Below are 26,572 nucleotides of genomic sequence, written 5' to 3'. Positions count from 1 at the left end.
TCCTAAAACATTCTTCACTAATCAGTGAAGAATTTAATTTAAAGTATAAAACTGCTTTCAAAAGAAATGTTACAACAAAAGGTTTTAAATTGGCATTAATAAGAGAGTAGAAACAAAAACGGTCTCCCAGATGGCGCTGTTTAGCTGGACTGCAGCACAAGCTTCCTGGTTAGGGGTAGGGTTAGATAAACATAATGACTTGGTGCCCAGGCAAGAGCCTGTTTCATAATCGAATGCATGATGTTTTATTTTTAGCAAGACAGAGGCACATCTCAATATCGTGTCATCACTCATTTCAGAAAGTGAAGCTCATTTATTAAACAGATTCAGATTAAACAAATCTCTAAAGTTGGGTGTATTGGTCTGGTGTGTCTCTGATCAATCTACTGATGCCACTCCTTAAATCAGTGGTCTTCAACTCCGGGCCTCTAAGTCTGGTGCCAGGCAACTTTTAGATTTGCCTCTGCTTCTGCAAACCCGAGGCAAATAATGAGGTCATTAGAAGGAACTGAACTGTACATTGAGGAAGCGGGTCATTTGGTTCAGGCGTGTTGAACGTCACTAAGTTAAGGGACACTGGCCCTCAAGGACCGGAGTTGAAGAGCCCTGCCTTGGATTCTCATGTGTCAAGTCCTGCTGGAAAATAAGATGAGCATCTCCATAAAGCTTGGAGAGAGAAACATCAAGTTCTGAATTTGGATTTTACCTCAAGTACCTTGGATTGTGTGCTGCTCCACTCTTTCCAAACTCTGGGAACTCATTTTTTAAAATCTTTTGACTTATGAATCTCCTCAAAACCCTTACGTGAATTTTTGCTCTATACTCGTCTCAAGGCTGTGCTTGTCTGGGTTATTTGAGCACCTTTCTCCTCTCACACAGCTTTTCCATTATTGTATTTAAACACAACACTAAGAACAAGTATTTTCTTTAGCGGTGCACTTTTATGGTTCAACCTCCTTGTAAAAGCTTTTTGCCTCCTGCTGGATATCCGTCAAGCCAACAGGGTTAAACTGTGATCCTTAAGCCACATGAGGAGCTACTGCTACCATTAACGTTACAGTTTATTGAGCAAAAATAAATAAATTACTGCAGTGTTTGTTGTCTCCTCAGAACTTTCATGAAAAAAAAAAAAAACGGTGGTTTTGTGCATCAGAGCAATTCACGAGTTTCGCATTTCGAACAAATTAAGTTTTCTATGATGTTTTAACTTTTTGAGAGGCATCTAAAGGGAGCCATCAAGGATGACAGAACTACACTGCCACCAAGAGCTCTCATTGTGAAATTACTAACAGCTTTGAAAACCTTCACTGATGATGAAATGCAAAACATGAGCTCAAGACAAAATTCACAACAAGCTAGAAGTTAGAAGAGGATGTTATACATTTATTATTGAACCAGCTTTTGAAATCCAAAAGATGGGGGTTGGGGAAGTAAAGGTTTAAAAAAAAAAAAAATCATTGCACTACTTAATAAAGTATTACCATAAGTAACTCTCATACAAAATGTACAAATGTTTGTTAAAAATTTCATCATCATCATCATGATCATCATCATCATAAGCCTTCAAATGGTTTTGGTTACAGATATAATACATAACAAAACTAATATAACACCATTTGAATAATACAGTTTCAGAGTTCGAAGGAAAACTTCTCAAACAACCCAGCGATCAGAATGAAAGCACAAATCATACCGTTTGCGCCATTTTCTAGTAGATAAAAATAGTGGGACTGAGGTAATTTGCTAGTGTACCAGAAAACAAAACAATGCAATCGTACGACAAAAAAAAGGATGGATAAAAATCACACATTAGACAACTACAAACGATGCAGTCCATACTGATTCCAATGATTTTTCTAAACGGACGATGCAGAGGAAGAGCGTACATAAATAACAGATTTAGACATTACTGTAGTTTGCACATAATGGAAAGAAACAAAACAAAACACAAAAAAACACATCTGGTTCGAATGCGTTGGTTGTCCTATGATGCGAGTTGGACCTGGAGAAGACGCATTGGTAAGAAAAAGGCATTTCTGATGCCAGCCTCTAAAGCTGGCTCAACAAACTTTTCAGAGCACTTCATGTGGTGTCTCCACTTCATGTGGCGTCTCCTGCACATGTTGTGCGTTAAGATAAAATAGGCAGCGAATACAACCTAACAGTAGTAGTTTGAATGGAACATCTTTTTTATATCATTATGACGAACCAACGTAAGGCCAACAGGAAACAAGTAGATTAACCCCAAAATGTTCCAATGAAGGGTGGGATGAATAAATCTGAAGCTTTTGCTCCTAAATCTAACCTCAACTGGTGAGCTGACAAGCATAGAAAGCAATACTTGCCTTTTTTTTCCCTTTTTCTCCTGAGAGTTATTCTGAATTGTTACCATTACCAACAAAAGGACGCAGCGTAATCTTTTACTTGATCTCTTTTGGACAGATTCAGATTTAAAACCCCTTTGCCTGCATCTCAAGCAGAACAGGTCAATACATAAAATAAAAAGAGTCAGAAATAAACAGGTGTCTCAAGGGAAAGCCAAAGCCAGTTTTGATTTAACTCAAAACTGGTTTGTTCAGAACGCTAAGAAAGCAACGCAGGAATTCAATCACTGTAAAGTGCTGAAGCCTCAGATCTGCCAGTGAAACAAAGTGGAGCCACTTAAAACCTGAAAAGAGAGTTAAAGTTGTTCCTGGTAGATGATGAAAAAAATTAACTGGATCGCTGCCTGCACAGAAGGTAACCAGCAGACACAATAACGTACTTAAATGACTCGCTCCAACCGTACGGAGAATAAATTAAGAGTTTTGCAGAACATAAAGCTCGATTTGAAATTCAACTGCATTTAAATATTTCTGAAGATCTGTTCACAGACAAGACTGAATCCATATCTTAATATCAGATGCAACGTCAGTGTGAGCTTAATGTTTATGATTTCCAAAAACCAAGAAAAGTCTACTTCCCAGAGGATAAAAACCTCACTTCAGAAATTTCCTAAAATTTTCCAAAGTATTCTCAACTTCCTTTGAGTTCAAATCAGTCTGAGAGGGGAAAACAAATTCTGCAGGTGTGGTTTATTTAGTTTCCCTTTGGGATCAAGAAAGCATTTTTGAATTTGAATTATGAACTGTTCCAATAAGGAACTTTACTTTTCGTCAACAGAACCACAGTGACTTGCACAGAAAACAGTGTCTGTGCAAAGTATTTTATCATCATTCCACACAGTGAAATAAATCTTTGTTTCCCTCCAAACAGGCTGCTTTAACCGTCAGGAAAACAAGAATAGTGAGAGATAAATCTCTTGCCTTCAGTTCAACTGCCTCACAAAGAGCAGTTTTGTTTTTCACAAAATACAAAGGCTGGATTAAAATAGCAAAAATGTTTGTCATAATCCTTAGAAAACCAACTTTTAACAAAGACATCCTTGAAAACAATAACACGTAGGTCCTATGTGGAGAAATGGAAAAGTGTCCATGATGATGTTAAAAATGGATTTGCAGCTGGGTGAGTTAAGAAGGTAATTCACAGCAACCGTCAGAAGATGGCAGACGAGAAGATGAGTTAAACGAAACATAAGTCTTCAGAAGTCCAAGTATAAAGTAAGCAAGATTAAGCAGCAGGTTTTGACACCTAAATGCTGTTTCATGTGCAGTGGTCCCAGTCGTTTGACAGAATGAGTCGGTTCACTTTTTATGGTTCACGCATCCAAAACAGGGTTTGGGGATTGTGGTTGTCTGCGGTCACTCAGAGTCCCGCTGGACCTCAGAGGCGTCGGCTCGACAGATAGGGCAGGTGCGGTTAGCCTGGAAGGAAACAAGGACGTTCCGACAGTGAGAAATTAAACTTATGACTTTGTGTAGAAAAAAAGGAAATAACATTAAAGACAGTTGCATTCAAAACTGATTTTTCTGTTTTACAATAGCGAAAGCACAACTAACCTTAAGCCACTTGTCAACACATTTGGCGTGGAACTCGTGATTACAGGGGAGAACCCTGAGGAGCTGGCGGGACTCGAAGTCACACATACAAACGACACATCTGCAGTAAAAAGAAAAAAAAACAAAAAGCTGTTAAAACTGCTGCCTGCTGGGACTAGAGGAAAAGAAAAAAAAAAGAAGAAGCTACGCACAGTGTTTGCTCCGACTGATGGTTGTTGGGGTTAAACCTGTATGATGGAAGCTGTTCTATATCTGCCTTGGTTAGACCCCTGGGTTTGGCTTCCCCCAGACGCTCGGCGAGGTTCAAAAGGGCCTGAAGGTTTCATATAAATAGAAAATGTTCATCTTCTAGTTCACAAATACATTAAGTTGCAGAACTGTTTGTCCTACCTCATAGTTTTCCACCTCTCCATCATCCACGTCCAGCTCTAGGCTGATGGCAGGAGCCACATTCGGGGGAACAGGAAGCATTGACCTACGAGTTAAAACAGATATCAAAACATGCTGCTGCTGACGTCGTCACAATGAAGTGTTCACCCAAAGCATGGCTTAACACGAGGAAGGGGGGGGGCGAGAACACTTACAAGAAGTAAGGCAGGAAGCTGGGGTGGTAGGGAGACGGGGGCACGGCCTGCTGTGAGCGGTAACGGCGACTGGCGAATCGCCGAGGCATAAAATGAGGATATGGCTGCAAAATGAGAGACAGCAAAGCAACAGTTTAATCGTTGGATCGATGTGGGATTTAAAAACAAAAGCAAAAAAATATCCCCCTACCAGTGTGAAAAGGTCTTGCGACAGGGGGTCATGGTGTGAGAGGAACTGGAGCGGCGTGGAAGGCGGCAGGGCAGAGGGAGGCTGGTGATGGTGGTGATGGTGGGCGTAGCTGAAGCTTCCACCAACAGGGAGCTGCTCTCCCACTATATCAACCTCATTTTCAATCCTCTGTAAGGGCTGAGATAAATATCCACAAAACCAAAAAAATGCATTAATATGGAACAAACTGCTTTATTTTGTGGTAAATCTGAGCAAAATGAAGTACTGTTGTGAAATTTATTATATGACAATTTCATATTACTCTGGAGTATGCTATAATTCTTGCATGGCTTGTATCGCAATTTTCAAACTATACAAAATAAGCAAATGTAAAAGGTAAGCAGATTGTTCGCATACCGATCTTGGCTGTTGAGTCTGAAAAGGCAGGAACTGTGTAGGCAGGTGGGGTGGATGGTGGGAGAGATGAGGTGGAGGAGAAATCAGGAACTGAGGGTCACTAGACAGTAGGGAGGGAAACGCATAGGAAACCGGCAAATGATGCATTGAACATGCCTGTAACATCTGGAAAAGAGGTGAGTAAGAGAAAAAGGAAGTCAGTCAAAATAAAAAGACACTACTTTTTTAAATATCAACTGTAATGTGCCATCTTTGCCACAAGGTGGCAGCTGTGACTTAGAAAACCAACTTCCTCCTCCAAACTGGGAAACATTAACACATGATAAGCCACTTCCTTTAAAGCGCAGAACCATGGAAACTGCAAACTGTACAAACAATGCCACATGTTGTACACTGAGGAGTTTCTCTCACCGGATGGTAATGTTGTCCAGCGCTGAAGACCACACTGCAGGTGGGAACCTGCTGCTGAGAGGAGCAGGAGGGAGGAATGTGCTGACCGCTACACAGAGGTGCTGCCAGGCCATGTGGAGGGACAGGAGTCACTGTGTAGGAGACGGGTATGTTGCCCTGCTGCAGCTGAACAAAATACAAGCAGCTCACATTAAAACACACACACTAATCAACACAAGTAAATGTCTCCAACAGTTCGACAGATGCAAACTAACCCGATCGTGCAAGTCCAACACCATGGCTCCTTGCTGCTGTTGTGTTGCATGATGTTGTTGCTGATGGTGAGGATGGTGATGATGGGGGTGATGATGGGCAGCCGGGTGCAACAGTTGCGACGACAACGTGGGGGGGTGGAAGGCCCGGGGCTCCTCAGAAGCTCGGCCTCCTCCGCCGGCTGTGGGGGTCTGAGGATAAGTGCTTGGAGTGTGTGCTGGGTACGTCGGATGTGCCGAGGGAAGAGGGTTGTGGTGGTAGTTTTCGTCCTGACGCTCAGACGGTGATGGGCGAGGTGTAGGTCCTTGAGCAGAGGGATGGTGATGAAGAGGCGGGTGGCGGGTCGGCCTGGAGAGACGGCCGCGTTGGCGCCTCGCGGGTGGACTGCAAGAGGGGACAGCAGATCGTTCGTTCCATTCAGAGTCTTACAAAGATATTTACACAGCTGGAGATTTTGCGCATTTTGTGACGCTACAGCCACAGAAAGGAGTACATGTGTAGGAGGAAAAACACGATTTTCAAACTTGTTTTAAATCCAAAAAGTGTGGTTTGTCAGCTTGTCGGCCATGTGTTCATGGGTTTACAATTGTACCATATTTGAGTTTTGAATGATAAACTGAACAACCCTCAATGCCGTTCAAAGCTTGAGATATTATATCTCACCCTGCTACAAACTTTTATTTCTGCTGTGTTTATTGACAAATATTTGATTCCTTCACAGAAAAGCTGAATTTGTAACAAAACAGAAGTACACAGGTGGATTTACAGATTAGAGGCCTACTAAGCCAATTGTTTTTTTAAAGGGATAAAAGTGAAAATGAGTGGTGAAAACCAACTCCTGCCACACTTTAGAGATTTACATTTGCAGTACAATTTAAAAACCATGGATTTCAAACCTTCCATTTCAAAATTATTTTCTGCTTTGCGTTGATGTATCAAATAAAAGCCCAATGAAATATGTTAAAAACCAAAAGCATCAATGTTACAAAATGAGAGAAAAAGCTTAATGGCTGTAAATACTTTTGGAAAAACACTGTAGTTAGGAGAGTGGTACAAAAAAAAACAAGATTCTACCTGCGTCTAAGTCGTGGAGGAGTGAGGCACCTCTCCTGGTGGTAGTGTGTGTGAGGGTGAGGTTGCCGCCGACTCGGAGGTCCTGACTCCCATGGGCGGATGGGCGGCGACGGCGTAGATGGCAGGGGCGCAGATGAGGTCAGCTGCTCTAAAACGGACTGACTGGACAGCCTCTGGCGCTTCGGACTGGGGCTTTCCTCGCTCTGCACAAGGGAGGGGGGGAAAACAGGCGAGTATTGTGTTTAGTGACCCAGAGAACTCATATCAAATACATCTAGTTCACCACTCTTTGTCCCTCTGGGGTACAGTCCAAACTGCTAGAACCTAAAAACCTTTGCGGCATACCTATATGGTCCAAAGCATGCATCTTTTTCCAGGTTTACTGCATCTACAAAGGGGAGCTTTTTACACCACGAGCACACAGTGGCCCAGGGGGTTCAAAGTTACTTCCTCTCAGAGTGAGGAAATGCAAACAGGAGACAAGCGTGTACAAGCCCGTGTGCCAATAGCAGGAACACACCCTCAGCTGGACATGTACTTTCTTGAATAGTCAGACTAAATACAAAAAAAAAAGACAGTAATGTACGCAAACACTGCAAAATAGCTGCGTGTGTAGTCATTCAGTTAGCACTGACTCAAGAGTTATCATATAGCGTTTCCATCCCTTCGACTCATCTGTGAGTCACGTCACTTACAGTCAGCCAATGACTCTCACACTTGGCACATGGTGAGGCAAGAACACACACAGACCTGCCCGTGTTTCAGTTGTTACTCATTCTCCCTCACGATGAGTCTTGTGGTACTCAGCAGGACAGCAGGTTCTTACACACATGATTTCTACATCTACCTTTCCCTCATGCTCCCCAAAGGACGCCCATTTCAACAAACCTTCACTCAAAAGTAGGTAAGTCATACTGTGGAGTTTTATTTATTTATTTTTTTTAAGTGACTCAGCGAGCAACTTTTTCTTGCACCAGATCAAACACATGTACAGCTCAGCAGCCCTGAGAGCAGCAGTACGATAGCTAACAGGAAACAGCTGGAGAGCAGACTGCAGAAACACGCGCAGTTATGGAAACGCCTACAGACATGCGCAAATTCACACGAGAGGTTGCCACTGTTTCTGCAGCCCATAAACACGACCTTATGAAGATCTGCAGAGGCAAAAAAAAAATCTAATGTGTTTGAACTGTGAGGCCATGAAGAGTTTATACTAATAGTTTTGTCAGAGTGCTGTGGTTTGATGAGAGCCTGAAGACTTTGTTGGATGTAGCAGAGCAATTTTCTTCAGTTGGGGCCAGATGGCAAGAACTAGGAAAGTATTGAAATATAAAGACTTAGAGATGGATTGAGTTACAGAAAAAAAAAAAAAAAACATGAAGTAGGGGTCAGAGATGTAAGGATCACATTTGAGAGACCTTTTCAAGCCTTTCTGGTTGTGAGCAGTTGCCACGCTGGGTGTGTAAGTAGTGGCTGTAAAAGACTGTTTTACTGTTTTTAAACAAGACAAAATGATTACTCTGAAGTAAGCTTCAGGACAATTTATTCGTTTCTATTTTAAGAAACACTTTGTAAAATTACATTTCAGGCCATGTGGCTACTTTTAGCATTAAAAAAAAAAAACTGGCCACAAAAATAAAAAAAAAACTCCAAAAACACAAAGTGGCGTGGGTAAAATGAGTAACATCAGTAGTGCCTCTGTTTTACCACCCTAAATTAGCAGCTGGCATCCCTCTGTAGAAAACTTCCTTTTAAATAGCTTCCAACAGCTTTTAAGATGCATGTTTTTTTTTTTACCCCTCTTTAAAATATATAACCCACTGAAAACAGTCAACTGAGTATTATTCCAAAAGCAACGACTTCCACACTAAAGAGTGTTGTGGTTAGTACAAACGAGTACTGCTAAGATATGGTGAGTTTACTGTCCAGGGATTTTTGAATTTCAGACCTGCTGCTCACCTGTCAGGATGGGCGAAGTTAAAGATGATGCATGAAAGATCGGAACAGTTCAGTTTTCTTCTTCTTATTATTATTTTTCCTTAAAAATAATAAGTTTAATAATAAAAATAATAATAAAAAATGTATGTACTTTCCAGGCATATCAAGTTACCTTCATTTGTTATGAACGGTTGTATATATCAAACATAACTTAAAATAAATTTGACACCTTGTAATTGGCCTATGTCTCTTTAAAAAGCTCTTCCCAAGACTCTCCCCTTCAGCACATCATTACAACAATTCTTCTCATTATGCCATTTCCAACAGTTCTTAGAAACTTTGCTGGACTGAGAAGTAGTTTGTATGATAAGCTCACTTGCAGGTATGCAGTTTGACCAGGTGCTTCCTAATTGCTGCTGCCAATAGTCTGGGGAGCAGCTCCAAAGACAAGCTTTGTGGAAATAGGTGGCACTTTTTAAGAGCAGAAAAATCAAGTATTCCTCAAACATGACTGAAAGAATCAAAGCAACACTCCAGGTATGTTTTCAATGAGGGAATGATATTGTAAGATTATAATATCTTATAATATCATATAAGAGCTCAAAAAAATTAATTTTACATAAAATTGCTCCTTTAAAACATGTTTTAAAGGAGCAATTTAAAACATTCTAGAGTCAAGAAACAGGTCACTAAAACTGCAAAGCGTTTGCCTGCCTCTAACTTCAGCGACGCCTTCAACTTGCGTTAAATGACCTACTTTTGCTTTGGTGAACATACTGAAGAAAGTAACGGTATCAGAAACAAATTTGCACTTTGTAAAAGGACAGAGAACACCTGTTTAGGGTGATTCAATTACAGCCAGTCCAGAAAACAACATACTCATCTCCATTACAGAATAAAACAGCATCCTCCTCTGTTCTCCGTCCTTATTGGTTCCTCTTATCCACCCCATCACCCCACAACCTCTTTACCAGCCTCGGCCCCAACCCCAAAACCCTTGGGACATGTACTGTGCCCATTTTCATATCTGAGTCAGACTCACCAGCGCACTCTCCCTACCCCGTTCAGCAATCTCTACCCACCCCACCCCCTTGCCCTTCTATCAGATAAACTAAACCCATCTTCACCTCCCCACCTCCCTTATTCTTTTGCTCCTTCTTCTTGTTTTATTTTTTCTTGAGTCTACCTGACTTGTCCCGCACTCTGACTTGAAATCTGATGGGACAAGAGAGGTTGAGAAGAAGGACAAATGAATAGGTTCACTCCACAGACATGCAGACTATTTCCCATTAGTATGAAAGTTTGATGGGCCTGTCTCCCTCCGTTAGAGGGAGGGGAACATCATCAGACAAAGGAGTGTACGTGTCCTCAAGCAATATGCTATAATTTGGCCTCATGTTCCAAACTGCGGGTTTGTTTGCTGTGTTTCAACATATTTTCACAAGGCTAAAAAAGGACACAAGATGAAAAGCTAAACCAGAAGAAGCAAACTAAAGTGCTCTCTGACTGATTTTAAAGCAAGTCTTTGAAACTATGCACCCATCCATCCACTTCTCTTCACCGTCACTGTATCCAGTGCATGCAGAAACCAGGCGGGTCAGATATCCTGACACACCCTTCCACATTCTATTTCACAACATCCCCACTCGGCGTACATGCTTGCATCGACTTTCTCTGGCCTCCAGCTGTTGTGGCTTCCCCATCATTGCTTGGAACCAAAATAAAGCCGGGCCTGCCGAGATCATGCAGGACGAAACGACCGAGTCCACGGATTTTGTCTCTTCAAGGGAGTCGATTTTCTTTCACGAAAGCGCACACTGAGCAAATATGGCCGTTTTTTGTTTGAGATTCATTAATATTTACAGACATGCTTCCAGTAACGCTAATCAAGACGATTTCAAAGCTCGTCTTTGGCTCTTCCACCACTGTCCCTCCCTTCCTCATCCTGCTTTTGCTTCTCTCACTCCAACCAAGTTCCACAGCTGGAGACTGAAATCATTAGCAACACCCCTCCCCTTTCTTCCCTTCAAGCTTTCTGCAATACTTCAGTGTCCAGCCTCTCCACTTTCTCTATTTTCTTGTTAATATATGCATGCTTTTAAAAGGCGTTTACTTGTGGTTATAAAAATCATTTACTGAGTTCTACTTGAACTCCTTCAAACATACATAGCAGGCTTTTTTTAAGACACATTAGGTCAAACAAGCGTTGAAGCAATGTTTCTTTTTTTTCCAAAAAAACTTGAAAGTAACTAAAAAAAAACTCCTTCACTGATATAGAGTAACTAAACGTTGTATTAGAGGAAATTGCGAGAAGAACTTCACATAGAGCTATTGTCAACATCAAACCTGATCTTCTCAGGATGGCATTGTTGTTTTCAAAAGAATGACGTTCCAGCTCAAGCAGTTACAATATCCAGCACGTTAAGGGGGTTTTTTTATATTAAATTTATTGCTTACCATAATTTACTACTTTGCTCTTGTGAGATCGTCACAGGTAATAGAGGTTTAGCAAACTATTTTGTTTGTAAATAATTTGTCAATATATTTAGAACTACTCAGTAATCTATCATTCATGGCTCTCTTTGCGAACACTTTTTGTTTTCAACACAATCATGTTTTTAGCATCTCACACACCGCATACCTGCAAACCTCAGTCAGATTCTGTCACATTACCATATAAATTGCACACGTTTGAGTGAAACAATTGTTTTACTTTTTCCTTTGATCAACTAATTCAGAATCGAACATTGGTCCACTTTTCCATTCACAACAGATTGGTTAAAACATTATAATGAGCGGTTTGATTACGTTACCCAGGAGTAGATTTGCTTAGGTTGGGGTGTTGTGATGTACACCAACCAATCTCTTGGAATGTAAAAGATAAAATCTCTGGATTCATTCTTTACTCAAATGCCAATTCCAACATTCTCCTGAAAATATTCTTCACTCAACTACCATAATATGATTTCTTATCCATATTGTAGTTAATTATCCAAATAAGCCCTAATGATAACCTCTTTGTTGAATAATTTGGCCTCAACAATTAGTGAATGTTGGCTTACCTTATCCCTCTCCTCTCCATATGCATGGTCAGGGTGGCAGTGATATGCTCCACCAGAAGTCCCTGCACATAACGAAAACAAAGCAGGTCATGAGCTGTGGGAAATCATGATTCAAACATGATAAAGTACAGTTCGCAGATTCCTTACAAAGATTACATACAAATCTTGGAGTTTTATTCTGACATTTATGATAGCTGAATGCCCTTTTTTTTCATCTATGCCAGACTGTCAACCTACAAATGAGCCATAAAATGAGTTATTACTGTAAGGGGCATTATGGAAATAATGTAAATATTTGTATATTGTTGGACTTGATAGATCAATGTACCCAGTTATTGTGCAGTGAAATCCGTTTATCTGCAGTTTACTTAATCCTTTTGTTGTCATTTTCCTAACACCACCTGGAACCGGAACACAACAATGACAACATGTTTGCGAGAAAGGCCACTGACCACGAATGCAGCATAAAAGTCACTGAACCACATATGGTGTTCTCTTGGCTCAGTACGTATACATACACAAACAGAACAAACACAGTAATCCAGGATTAGGGGAGCTTTCAGATGATACTGCCGCTTGCATCACCGCTAAGACGTTTACTCTTTTGTTTTACCACAATCCTTTCATCTTTTTTATCGTCTTTGTCTATTTGCTTTGACTTTTTGTTTTTTGGGGGGGTTTGTTTCCCCCTTTTGCGGTGGCTAAATCTTTGGTCGGGTACGTCCTGATCACAGATGGTGGCACCGGTACGCGCTCCAAGGGTAAACGCTCCCAAGGGCACGCCAAGCAAAGCAACCTCTACAATAAAAATGAAGAGAGGTAACCGAGAAGGCATGTGAGAAGAGCCCTTTATAAAAGAGCTTTACACCCATCGGTTGTTTGTGAAGATTTTTTTTTTCTGATTCTAGTCTCCGTCTTTGAAGAAAAGCTCTGACTGACAACAAAGTAGTGCAAGTAGAGGAAATGAAAGACGAGGCAGACAGAGTGAAGGTTTTCAGAAGCCCTCAATCACTAAAAAAAAAATTCTTCTCGTTCTTTTATCTGGATGGGAAGCAACATAAATAACGTAAAGCTTTTCTTAGTGAGGTAAGACTATAAAAAATAAATAAATCAATAGCTAACAACCCAAATCCAGTGAGACAATTCAGGGCCGGAGAACTGACGAAGCATTCATGGGACTCGCCGGCTGCATAGCTCCCCTCTATGCAGCACTCATTCACTGATCACAATGCGCCAAAAACCAGCTTCCTCCCTGAATATGGTCTCACTCACACATTGTCAGAATCCTGTAAATTGAGTCAGAGGCGAGTCATTCAGTTAGACTCACTCTATAGAGGCAACACTGAGGCAACAGAACATGTTTGAATGACATCATACCCGCTGTTGGGGTAACAGACGACACACTATTTAGCTCTGCAGTCTGGGGCTGGAGGACGGCTGAATAATAGGACTGCAGTGTCAATTATAATATGTGGGGAGACCGTCAGTTCTGTCCCTAAATCTAAGAAAGTTTAATCAATACACTGAACTCGGAACAAAAGAAGCAGAAAACACAGTCAGCACAAAACTAGAGGTTCTTGAATTGCCTGTACTTTGGTGAAAGTAGACAGATGTCAAGCGCAATAACAACAAAATAGTCATGTTTGTCTAGTCTTGGGTGTAATTCATGGGTGAACATCAGAAAAAGTAAGAACTGGTCTAAGAAGAAAACAAGGAGGAGGAACAACAAGGTCCCTGTGGACGTCAAACATAAGACCTGATAGCAGCAGATGTGTCCGCTTATGATCCAGTGTGTGGATCCACACACTGGAAACAACTTGTCCAAACATCAAATGGTAATACAGGGTAGGTTTCAACACAAGCCAATCACACATTGTACACACAAACAATCCTTTTTTTGCTGAAAAACTATTATGAAAGCATAAAGTTACACATATAGTGTAACTTCAAAATGCAGCATTTCTATTTTCAGTCTTAGTTTTCTATTTTTTCCCCTCACTTTGTATGACATTAAGAGCACAAAAAAATGACCTGCTTGGGCTTTATTGCCACCAATCACTAAATAACTCAGTTTGGTGGACAGTGTATCTAGTCCAAAAGTCATTAAATATCAATACTTTGATAACTGTACAGTGAACTAAAACAATTACGTAGTTTAAGCTTGTGGTACAAATTCCAGCCAGAAAAAAAATAACATTTAATTCAGTTTTATTAATATTGCAACTATTCACAAATAATGTCATCTTCAGGCACTTCACAAAGAAAAAAAAAACATTTCAGTTAAATTATACATAAATCCCAATTGATTCTAGTGATCAACCAATACAGTACACCCAATTAATTATTCAAAGTGGTTTAAAAAGTTTCTATCCAAGTTGTGTTATCACAAAGTGACATGGACAAGTAAAATCAACGTGGACATACTTAAGGAAGCCTACTATTTATTATACGTCAAGAACTCCGCCTTCTCTCTCAATTTTGAAAGTCAATTTAAAAATATGTTTGAGTTTGCAGACAGGAGATTTTATTGTCTAAGTACACGTTAAACTACCACCAACTTCATTCTGCAGCAGAAGATGCAGAGCAGCTGTGGAGGAAGGAAAACGCCGGTGACAGGAAGAGGGCAAAGCGGAGGTGAAGAAGAGGAGGAAATGGATGCAAGAGAACATTAAAAAAGTGTGAGAGCTCCGAGGAGGAAAGTTTGACAGGAAAGGACGCGGAGTGGAGGAACAAACACGAGGAAAACGACTGGAGGAAAAGCGGCAGTGGAGGGTGTGGAAACAGCCAGACGGAGCAGAGTGGGGGTTGTGGCTTCTGCTCTTGACTGCTATTGATTTTCTGTACGACTCGGAGTGCATCAGCTATTTCTATCCATTTCCTCCACTTCTCCCCTCCCTTTCTCATCCCTCCCCCTTGCACTGGCCAAGGTACCCTCCTTCTTCGTACGCCTCCTCCTCCTCCTCACACTTTCCATCCCTTCATTACATCCCTCCCTGCCAGCGATCCATTTCCCTATCAGCCAACCTGTCTGTCTCCCATATATTCCAGCCACTTTATCACACAGCATCCACATTTCCTGTCCTTGCCCTATCGCGCCATCTCTGTCCGTGATCCCCATCACCCCCCTTTTGCGCTCCAAGGTAAACTACCTCTTCCCGTTCCGGGCGACAAAACCACTGGAGAGAGCAGCTGGTTTGACGGATAAGAGCCGAGATAAGAAGCAGGCTCTACTGTAAGAACAAAACAGCCCGACGGACAGAACACCGACTGATGCAGCGCTTGTTGAAGAAAACTGAGCATATGTGAAACACAGACCCACACATATATGCACGCACTTCTCACATCACCCCGCCTCCTGAACACATGTCACTGCACATTTCACACTGAAGCGGAAAGCTGTCACAGAACATGCTGGTAAAGATTGCCCAGATATTGCTTGTTTTGAATATTTGATGACACAAATATGTGTCCATATTCCGCTTTTTGTATATTTTCCTGTCAAGTAACATCTCTACCGTCGACATGTTCCTTAGCTGCCACATTAAAGTTGCTTATCCGTCTTTTGTTCTTGGGAGTAAAATTAAGTATTAAACAAGCTGTTTGTGAGCAGAAGTTTGTGCATTTCACATTGAGAAGCCTGAGTGCAGAGGTAGCAACTTGAAGCTAGCACACAAACCCATTTAAAGGAAAGATAAAAATAAAATAAATCACTCTCCAATTTAGAAAAAAAAGTTAACAGGGAAGCTCTAATCAGTTGTGTGCGTCCACTACTACTCTAAGGAAAGACAATTACCACAAATTTGACATTTTAAACCATTTTTAGCCCCTTATCCTGGTAATTAGCAAAGTTAGCACACAGCTACCAATACTAAAACATCAGTCTTTGTGTGCACTTTCAAGAAAACACAGATATTCATCTCAACTCTGAGATTTCCAAAAGACTACGAACACTTCCAAAACCACCCTGACTAAAAGGTTTCTAGCTCAAAAGGATAAAACAGAGCAGCTCTTACTGCATTTCATTTAGCCTTCCTATTATCTGCCAAAAGAACCACAGTCAAGCCTCCACATTTCAGAGAATAGCCTCTTACATATCTGTGCTTCAACCAACTTCATTGTGAACTCCTGACTGATGCTGAAAACGGCTCATTTCGAGTCTTCCTCTCTCAGCAACATCTACACAGAACAGCAGTTGTAAGCTAAAACAGACACAGATAGGAAATAGATTCGATTTTTTAATTTGCGACTGTGCCATTTCTCTGAGCAATTGTAGTTAATAGTAGCTAATTAAGTTTGTTATTTTTTTTTAAATATGCATCAATCCCATATCACTTTTAAAGTTGGAGCCAACTTTAATGCCTAAATTGACACTGTGTATTCAAACTGAAACGATGTATTTGAGTATAAACAAGTCTCATTTTGTGACAACTACTCTTGACAAATCAAAAATATTCCCTGTCCAAAGATGACAGATTTAATTTAGAAAGCACCTTTAACAATAACACAAGGCCTAGCCCTGGCAGAGTGCATGATGAGGCTCATCCAGCTTCAGAAGAAAATCTATGACAGTATTTCCACCCGTCATTCATGATTTCCCCCCCCCCACTTGAACTTATTAATTTAACTGCAACATGCTGCTGCTTTCCCTGACATCTTTTCAGAGATCTGTCATTACGACCGTTTTAGAAGTAAAGCCTTACACCTGCAAGCACAAGGTTCTTACAGTCCCCAGCAGCGCAAGTCACTGAGGAAGTGTGTGATACATGAAACGCACGAGGCTAACCACTCCTTCAGACCATATGATATTACTCACTCTAAATTCTGCATTCACAGCCATAATCTCCCTTCTCTATCCCATAGATACAAATATAAAACAGCTGATGAGCTGTGTTTTTAGACGGCTGTGGTGGGGAGGAGACACCACTAAAACAAAAAAGAAGTGCTCCAACTAACTTCAACTCTATTGTTAAAACACAATTTGAACTTGTGTCAGAGTGTTTTTAAACCACAGCGCAATTTATGTGCTTTAAAATTGAGTACATGAGACCTCACTGCATATTGAATTTCTCTCAAAATGAATGGATATTTGTCAAAGTGGGGTAGGTGTATGAATTTATAAAATAGTAAAAGAAAAAAAATAATCTTCTCCCGTAACAGTCTGGTTTTAAAGGTTATACATCGGAAACTTGTGATTATTTGACCGTTTTCTACCATTCCTGCAGCATGTTGGGCCATATGCTCAGTATGTTCCGCTGTCTTTATTTTTTTTTCTTTTGGCAGCAATACAAACACAAATTTCTAAAACTTTCTAAACTGGGTGATATCTGCCATATATTTACCTTGTTAGCTTGTGTCATAGCCATGGATTATAATACAGGAAGGGCTTGAAGAGGGAAGAGTATGTTACACTTGACTAACTTTTTAAAGTACTCTGTTGAACTTGTTTGAATAGTAGAGTCCTTTCTAAATTATTCACACCCCTTGAACTTTTTTATGGTTTGTCATGGAAAAAAAATCTGGTATATTTTACACCTTCTAACAAAAAATTGAAGAATTTTGAAAACTTTTTTTTTATCTTATTTGTGTTTTTCCCCGCTTTTTATGGTTTTTAGTCATATTTTGGAGGCGTGGTGGGAATATTTAAAATATCTACCAGCTCCTATGTTGTATGCTCTTTACAAAACTAAAGTTTATGGCTCTTTGAGAGAGCAAGATTGCATTACTTGCTCTCTCAAGTAATGAGAGGGCAAGCCATTGCCATTATCAATATATTACTTGAAAATGGTCTCAAAACAGCATTATTGTTTATCACAATGATTTCTGTCGTCATGACAGGCCTAGTTGCCGACACTACAAGAAGAGATTCTAATGCTAAACTCGGACTGCTTTGATTTTCTACAACCTGAAGATCCACTTGGATGCCAGACTTGCTAAAAAATCTTTGAAAAGTCACGATGTCACTCCCATTTCATGTTTTATTTTATTTTATTTTTTATACAACATTAGGAAATTATGAGATACGTTTCCCAGAATAGGGTTATAAAACCAAGTGAAATTTTTAAAGACCACATCTCAGTCATTGTCCTTCTGAACTCCAGCCAACAAAACAGAACGCAACAGATTTGCTGCCATGACAGAACCAGGCCTCCTCTCCCAAACAACTGGCCTGCTTAAATCAACAGAGACAGCCGGTCAACATGCAAACAGTCGGGGCAAACAGCACCTCCTGCCCATCCCTCTTCCTCCTCTCGGCGCTCAGTCAGGGGCTGCTGTACAGGTTGGAAGCTCAGAGGTTGTTCGCAAGTCAGGTTTCCTCTCTGTGCTTTGCTTACAGCGTTGCCCGCGATATCCCCCTCCTGAGAGCTCCGGTTCGTGAGGTTTGCTCACATGCTCCCTTTTTTAATACTCCCAGACTTCCATCTAATTAGTTCTCCCTTTTCTCTCCTCAACCTCTTTCTGCACCTGACCCTTCCTTTATAAACAGAAAATACGTGCTGCGCTTCCTCGCAACTCCAGTAAACCTGCCAAATCCCACACATGACGTCTTTTTAAACTAACCCCACTTTTTTTTCTGGAACATTTTTTGCACTCTTACTGGCCTTTCTCTTCTTTTTATATTGACATTTCTTAAGGCTTCAACTGACCTTTGGCATTCTTTCCCTCTTAGAAGTACTTTTTCCAAACCACAACAAAGCCCATCTCTTAGATTTTAGGCCACATTTAAGGTCACCGGTCCACTCTTCTAGGAATCCTCTCCTCTTGACCAAAGTGACTTCTTTGTTGTTTATTTGAAGTGAAAGAGCATCACGAAACCCCTACTAGTTGGTAAATCAGAGTGAAAGGGTTTCTCTTCACACTGCAGGGGGTTGCCTGGGCACCAAGACAAAGGAAAGTAAAAAAAAGCAGGAGGGAAAAAAAAAAGAACTTAAACAATGTGAATGTTTCCCGTTCTGTCAGTGACAGAGGGATGAGAGGTAAATGTAGAGTGGCTGTAGTGTCTGCCTCTCTGCTGCTTTGGGCAATCCATTAAAACGATCCCTCCATTAGACAAATGTGAGGGAGGAGGCCAAAGAAAATGGATCGGAGGGGTACAGAAAGGGTTGAACGATCTGGAGGGGAGGGAGAAGGGAATGTGGCTAAAAGAGGACAGGCTGTGACAGAGGTGGGACAGAATCAGGACAGGATATCAAATGCTACAGAGAATGTTTTTTTTTTTTTTTTACCCTTTTTTTACTGGCAGCGCTTTTTGCACACTTTGGGAACACTTATGTCAGTGGACGTTACAATTCGAAAACCAGGTGGGCGCAGTCATATGCGCAGCAAACAAGACGGTCTGTCAAAGAAAAAAGGGAGCACTCAAGACAATAAACAAGAATGAACAAATGAGGTGGGGAGGACAAAAAAAGGGACCAAAAGAATTACAGCAGGCTACAAAGGGAAGAGAGGAGCGAGGGAGCGGGGAGGGGACTGAAGAGTTACAGAACAGCTTTATCTTTCATGTCCAATGCAGGTGACTAGCATGGGAAGGATGGATTAAGTATCTCTTCTTTTCTTTCACGCTCAGCCAACAAGGAAGGCCGATTCTGGGAATGAAGCGACGGTCTAATAAGGGGTGTTGTGCTGGGAAGAGTCCAGATAACCAGCTGCTTTACTCTGCTAAAAGAATAGTCAACTCCTAATTATGCTGAAACATTTCTATCGTCAAATGAGTGATTCAGATATTACTCAGCAATAATGCCCTTTCTGTGAAATAAATTTGAGAAGTTTCAAATGCTAAGTGAAAAAAAAATAAAAATAATGCTATTAAAATGTGTTGACAAATTTGTAACTGTTGTTTAGCATATTGCCTGTTCGTAATGTGAGAAAAAGGATGGAGGAGGAGCCCCGACAGGGAGCCAGAACATGACGGGGAAACTGGACTTTGGTAATACCCCTGTTTTTATTACGATAAAAACACACCAACAAAAAACTAAGTTTTACCTTAATAGAACCATTTTGAGGCTGATCTGTCCTGTCTATCCATTCAACAGGATAGACAGGATGAATGGATGTCAGAAGCTCAACACACAAATCCTAATTAGCACCAAGCGTTAGTCTGACAACACCACTGCTCACTGTGGAAGTTGCTTCTGAGGGAAGGGGACTAAATGTTAGATATTGTCAATATCTAACATTGAGGGAGTCTTCCCAAGGGATCAATAAAGTCAAGTCTAAGTCTAAGTCTATATGGGAGGTTTTCAAATCAAAGAAAAAACAGAAACGTAAGAAGCTATTGATGAAGGAAATATTTTCTACTACATCAACCATTCATTCAGGCAGCAAGAGAGAGCCACACCTTCAGGAGATAACAGGAAGGCATAAAGCAACTTTGCTGCTCTTAAAACATGCCAACATCTGTGTGGCAGAGTAAAAAAATTTCAAAACAGGTTTACTCAGCTAACCAGAGGTAAAGCTTTGTATGAAAATTACCTGCAGGCAAGTTTCTGATTAATGGTACGAGAGACCTGAACTGCATGAACTTCCTCACCCAAGTATAGATCAAAAAGAAGAAATAAGTTTCTACAGAACAGTGACAAGATAAAATAGAATAACAAAAACATCACTGAGAAAAAGATTTCAATCACTAAAGGTAGTTTTTTATGTTAGCCTGATAGTTGTTTTTTTTTTCTTTAAAACATATGATGCTGCATGACGCTGTATGGACTAGACAAGCAAGCCGAACACACAGGGAAATGGAAAAGCTCCATGTCTGTGTCCTTAATTGCAGCACTGCAAAGATCTAACAAAAAAGAACAATGTCTTTTCTCCTGTCGATACTCAAAAAAAAAAATAAAATAATCACTCTTTTCAATATATAGTCAAACTTAAATAATCCTAATTTCAGACAAAAAGCCTCGACCAGAACAGCCCTGCCACCATTTTTATAAGACATCTACAATAGAAAGTAATGAGTGATCGTCTCCCCTGCTGATCGTAAAGAGATTTTAATAGAGACCAGGGGAGGAAATGACACAGGTAATCAGGTTTAAATGCTGCAGACATTTGTGTTATTTGAGTCACAGCTATGGTAAAACTCAAGTGCAGCCCTGTGTGCAGGTTCTGGTTCCCAGCTCAGACACTCTCACCAAACATCCTAGCAATGCCGCCTGCCTTCAACTGAATTCAGCTTGGATCCAAGAACAGTTTATTCATTCCATCCATTGATTCAAGCAATCCCACATGTCGTAAATAAACTATCTTGACAGTAAAAATTACAGGCTGCTAACTCTGATGACGACAAGAACATAAATGATGCAGCCTAGTGCGGCAATTTCTTAATTGTCTTTGAATCTCTCTCCCATGTCACTCTAAAGAAATACAGACAACTCCTAGACAATCAGTAGGCACGACACTGCTCAGAAAATGTGCACGGGTCGGGGGCCTGTTTGCTTAGAGAGGTTCAGCTGTTTTAGTCTGGCTCAGCAGGACAGGTAATTCCAGTCTCAATTAAATGCTGCAGGGTTCTTTGAACACACCAACAAGCACTTTCTGTTTAAAGGTGCTTTTGTTTTTATTCTAATGAAGCTTCAAAGACTGATTTTATATCATTTTTAATAGGAGGTTTTGGTAAGCTGAGGGCTGTTTTGCCAGATAATATGACTGAGGAAGCAGAATTTAAAAATAAATGAACATAGTTCAATATGAAAATACAAACAAAAAAAAATAAAAAATAAAAATAATATATATATATATATATATATATATATATATATATATATATATATAAATACACAGTTTCCAGCTTTAACTTTATGACAAGTTAGTTAACAGCCATAGCATCAAGATTCAGGTTGATGAAATGTGTTCCCTCATAACTTTTTGGAGTAGTTTGTGTCTGAGTTAGACAAAAAAAAAACTGAATCGTTAACCACGCTTCGTAGAAGGTGAAACTCTAGCCGAGGTGTTTCTATGTTACATGGTTCACTGCACTTGAATTGCTGTCTGAGAGTGACCCTGCATGTACACCCAGCAACAACCCCACACTCAAAGTTGATGTTTGTCAAGGAAAACGTAAAAACATAAGTTACCAAGGCAGCTGCTGGTAAAAACATAACTCCAAGCATCTTTAGAGCCAACACAAACTGCAAGTGAACAGAACTTTTTTTGTAGACCTGGACACAAACAAAACTGAATGCATCATAGCCAGAGCTACATTTTCAGTTACATTCTTTCAATAAAGTTAATACAGTATGTAAAGTGTCTAATCGTGCATAAACAGCCTAATATTACTCCATGTACAAAGGCACAACCCCTTTCTCCTTTGGACAAACTTTAGCCTGTGCACAAGGAGTCTTGTTACCTAGCTACAGAAGTATTTGCAGAATTGACTAAATGTGGAGGTGCTGCACCACTTAAAAAAAAGTCAGGTTTACATCCTGTTCTCAGCTGTTCTGTAGGCTTGAGGCTACCCCAGTCTACACACACACACCAACTAAAATACGGATGCTGTTCATTAAACTACTGGATGAGTGTTAACTCTGCACCGCCCAGACAAGCCCATGTAACACCCCATCTAATTAGAGCACATCAAACGTCTCCGCATATACACAAACAGTACTGTCATGCCAGCCCTACAGGGCAGTCACCCCCTCACTGTTTCAATTTGGCTCTAAAAACACCCCCGCCCCTCCCCAGACTGCCATTCATCCCTTGAAGGCAGAGGCTCTGTGAAAACAAAAGTCCAATAAACGTCAGACTTCTCTATCACTGACAAAAGTCGAGTGGGGACATGTACCTGTCATCGGGATGTGATGCGCCCCGGGCACCGAGGGGAGCCGGTGAATGCCGGGAGGGGCGTTGCTTCCCGGTGCTCGCTGCTGGTTCTCCGGGTGATTGCTGTGAGCTCCGAGCGGTGCGCAGCCGGCTCCGAGCTGCTGCTGCTGCTGCTGGTGGTGGTGGTGGTGATGTAGAAGGTGGTGGTGGTGGTGTTGGCTGGATACCGTAACTCCGGTGTTGTTACTCCCAACCCCGTACTGCTGGTAGTATCCAGACCGAGAGCGCGATCGAGTCCGAGGGGGTTCCATAGTCATTTGGTGGGGGTGAGAGACGTGGAGGAGGAACGAGGAGGAGGCGGCGGTCGGGGACTGCGGCGGAGAGCCGCTGGTCGAACCGGGCTGCACAAAGCTCCGAGCGCCGCTGTGGCTGAAACTGAAGCCCCCGAACCTCGCTCTGCCCCCCTCGGCGGCCCCGTACTCTGTACGCTCCGCCGACTCCGCCGCCCCCGCCTCTTCGAATAAATCAGCCCCTTTAGGGACAGGCTCCGGGGTGGAGGGCAGCCGGGGGCAAACTCTGGGCTCCTGAGTCGCTGGCTGTCCAGCGGTTGCGATTGGCATTTCCTTTCGGGGGATTTCCTCTACTTCTTTTTTTTTTTCTGAGCTTTTTTTCTCGTTTCCTCCCACAGTAGCAGCTTTAAGGGGCTGTTGGGAGAAAAAAAAGTTTGAGAATGAAATAAGTTAAAAATGTACGTTAGGAAAAGTTCATGCTCAGTAGAGTTTCGTCCACTACACACAACAAAACCGGTTCAACAACTGGCGATAAATCCCCTTCACACAAACTCTTGACACAGAGACGAGCCACGATTTTTTTATCTAACACAAATAATCGTGAATGTAAGGTTTTAAAGTAATAAAACAGCCGCTCTGAATCGACATTTGTCAAACCGCTCGCTGACAACGTTTACTTAATGGGAGTTTAACTTCGGGGGAGGCTAACGCTGGGGGAGATGCTAGGGTTAGTGCGCAGAGATAAACGCGGTGTTACAATTTTCTAGCCAGTTTAAACAACCGCGTTTCTATACCATTTCACCTCGTCCTCATTGTGTCTTCTCCTGAGTTCAGTTTACATCCACTTTCCACTTTATTTCAACTTGTTTAGCCAGTGTGCGTAACGTCGCTCGTTAGCTTGGCGAGCCTCGCCGACCAACCGACCAACCCCTCCTCCAGCAGCGACCGACACAAGAGAGGGGGAAAAACATCCCGAAGCTAACGAGCAACGCCACAAATCTCCTGAAAATGCAGGGTAACTGGTAGCAAGACGTTAAAGAAAAAAAAAAAGAACCAGAAATGGTTTAAGTTTTGGTTCTTGGCGTTAGGTTGAGTCGCCGGGTGGCGGTGAGTCCCCCAGCTGTGAAGACGCGAACAGCGAAGCGCTGAGCGAAAGATTAGAGGGGAAAAAAGTGGAGAATCTCGAACTGGAAAGAAAGAACCGGGGCTAAAATTAACACGGTCAAGAGATAAGACCCCGCCTCGGAGAACCCCGCTGAAACCAGGTCAATTCCCCCCCGTCCGGAGTACGTACTTTACCAGAAAAGTCATACCTTCAACGCGCTCCTATCGCTCGATATTATTGTGAGCCGTGTGAGTGTGAGCGTATGAGCCCAGTGTGAAATGTGACAGACCGTCAACGCTCAAGTCGGATTTCACCACGCTCGACCAATCGATGCCAGAGAAAAAGATCGCGTTTGAAGTCTTTCTCTCTCTCTCTCTCTCTCTCTCTCTCCGCTCCCATATCCACAACAATTGCTATGCTCAAAGAAAACCAGCGCTCAGCTTATTTATCTTGCTTTCTTCTATTTTCATTCGTTCTGACGTTTATGCTGCACGTTTATTTCTAATCTGCCGAATCCGAGTTCGGCAATTGATTCATCTCCCCTGTTAAATCAGACGCTATGGATAGCAGAGAGGTTGGCTAAAAGGGGCTTTAAATTATTTATTTACAATTGCTCAGCCTACCCATTGCAGCTGTTTCCTCAGGAGCCGAAAGTTCGCCTCAAAATAAGATTTTTTTTTTTTTTGCTGTGCATGCAAAAAAGTTACATGCGAACCAATTCTCAGTACACATAAAATAAGAGGGTTGTGTCCACCTCAGAGCGTGGAACATATGCACGTCTTGTTTTACTTCACGCCACAGAGCAATTTATCTGCCTCGAGTGGGTTTGTACGTTGGCAATCAAACTTAAGATCGGTGTAATCCTTTTACGCGTAGTTTTGGGACTGATGATAAAGTGATGTCATCAGTTATAACAATGAGCTACTCATTCACTAAATGTAATCTTCTCCTCGCCTGCATAAGTTGCCTGTCTAGATATTATTGACTTTTTTTTTTTTGCTTTGTTGCCCGAAGGTGAAAGCCAAATTAAATACACTGAATATAATTGCAAAGTTTATTTATTTCAGTGGTTAAATTTAGAAAGTATAACTGATGTTTATGAGGAATCATTACACAGGGATATATTCAATGTGTTTACTTCAGTTAATTTTCATTCAGGAATATGAAGAAGAAAAACAGCTGTAAAAACGTTTTTAAATAGAGAAATTTCAACCCACTGAAAATGATAAAGATGTACTTTTACAGTATACACACTCAATACTCGCTGCTCCTTTTGCACGAAGTACTGCATAAGCGCAGCAGGACATGGAGGTGATCAGACTGTGGCTTTGTTGATGAGCTATTTTGCTGTGGGTTATCTTCATTGCTGGGTCTGGTGTTTCATCTTCCACTTGTCAATGCCTTATAGATTTCCTGCAGGGTTTAGGTCAGGTGAGATGCTGGTCATTTCAAAAGTAATTATGCCTTAAATCAAGTACTTTTGTCAGTATGGAGTTGTGCCAAAGCTTGATGGAAAATGAAATTAGCATCTCCATAAATATTGACGGCAAAGGAAAATGTGAAATGTTCTTCAAGTTCTAAGCTGGTAGCTTTGTGGACCTTAGACATTATCAACACTGGACCCCAAACAAACTGGACTCTGTGTCGCCTCGCTTTTCCTCCAGACTCTCAGATCTTGACTTCCAAATTAACTGCAAAATGTATTTTTTTTTTTTGTACAAAAAGATGTTAGGCCTCTCACCTGAGCTTTTCTTCTAATGCTCAGGTGAGAGGATTATCTGTTTTAGCATCAGGAATGCAACATTTGGAGTCTCGTACTTCAAGAGTCACACAAACGTATCCAAGGGACGTTTGTGTGACTCTTGAAGTACTCACTCCAGCTGCTGTCCAAACCGTGTAAATCTGCCCCAAACTCTTGAATACATTGTGCTAAGAAGCTCTTTCCTAAAAGCTGTATAGTTTTCTCTTTTGAATATCCATATTTCCACCAAACTTTTTCCTTCCACCCAACTTTACACTAATATTTACTCTGTAAAATGTCAGCTCAATAGCGTTAACATTTCCCTACTAAAAAGCATTATTTATTAATTTAGTTTTTTGGTCATTCATAATCTTAGTGTTTTCATTTACTGTGAATTATAATAATCAGAACTACACAGTCGAAGTACATCACTCAGTGTGTAATGCATAATCTACTTAACACGTGTTTATTTATTTATTTATTTTCAATTTACTGAAATAAATCACATTTTCAAAGATTTTTTATTTTTTTTCTAAAATGCACCTGTACTGCTGGTGCTCTTTGCATGTTTGTGTATCTATAGAACTGATTGCATGTGAAGAGTGTTCTTGTTTTCAGACACACTCAACCCTGAACCTATCAACACCACTCATAACACTCACTTACAGCCAACAGACACACACACTTTCTCTCTCCTCATTACACTCCCTTTCTCTACTTTGATGATATGCAAATATCCCTCCCACCTTCCTTCCTCCCACCCCACCCTTCCTCTCTCTCACACAAGCCTCTACACACACATACACACTCTTGCATATACACATTTCACATGCAGGCTA

General features: G+C 41.2%; 1 protein-coding gene across 1 annotated transcript; it reads right to left on the bottom strand.

The window, feature by feature from the left end:
• Positions 1 to 1,362: 1,362 nt before the first annotated feature.
• Positions 1,363 to 24,271, bottom strand: rnf38 (ring finger protein 38). The gene is made up of 13 exons (XM_055041415.1): positions 24,201 to 24,271; positions 22,620 to 23,301; positions 11,846 to 11,907; positions 6,846 to 7,048; positions 5,774 to 6,155; positions 5,520 to 5,684; positions 5,109 to 5,273; positions 4,713 to 4,889; positions 4,523 to 4,626; positions 4,329 to 4,413; positions 4,130 to 4,251; positions 3,939 to 4,038; positions 1,363 to 3,803 (listed from the first exon to the last, which is right to left on the bottom strand). The coding sequence occupies exons 2-13, from the start codon at positions 23,215 to 23,217 to the stop codon at positions 3,741 to 3,743; spliced, it is 2,226 nt and encodes a 741-aa protein (XP_054897390.1). The 5' UTR covers positions 23,218 to 23,301; positions 24,201 to 24,271; the 3' UTR covers positions 1,363 to 3,740.
• Positions 24,272 to 26,572: the final 2,301 nt, after the last annotated feature.

Source organism: Poeciliopsis prolifica, unplaced genomic scaffold, assembly GCF_027474105.1.
Source record: "Poeciliopsis prolifica strain line A6 unplaced genomic scaffold, Auburn_PproV2 SCAFFOLD016, whole genome shotgun sequence".
Classification (NCBI taxonomy): Eukaryota; Metazoa; Chordata; class Actinopteri; order Cyprinodontiformes; family Poeciliidae; genus Poeciliopsis; species Poeciliopsis prolifica.
This window is presented reverse-complemented; position numbering and strand designations above follow the sequence as displayed.

Coding starts and splice junctions, on each gene's coding strand:
- rnf38 (XM_055041415.1), bottom strand. CDS start 23,217: ATGCCAATCGCAACCGCTGGACAGCCAGCGACTCAGGAGCCCAGAGTT. Junction 5,685..5,773: donor TGTTGGACTTGCACGATCGG/GTTAGTTTGCAT, acceptor TATTTTGTTCAG/CTGCAGCAGGGCAACATACC. Junction 4,039..4,129: donor CATCAGTCGGAGCAAACACT/GTGCGTAGCTTC, acceptor TTTTTACTGCAG/ATGTGTCGTTTGTATGTGTG.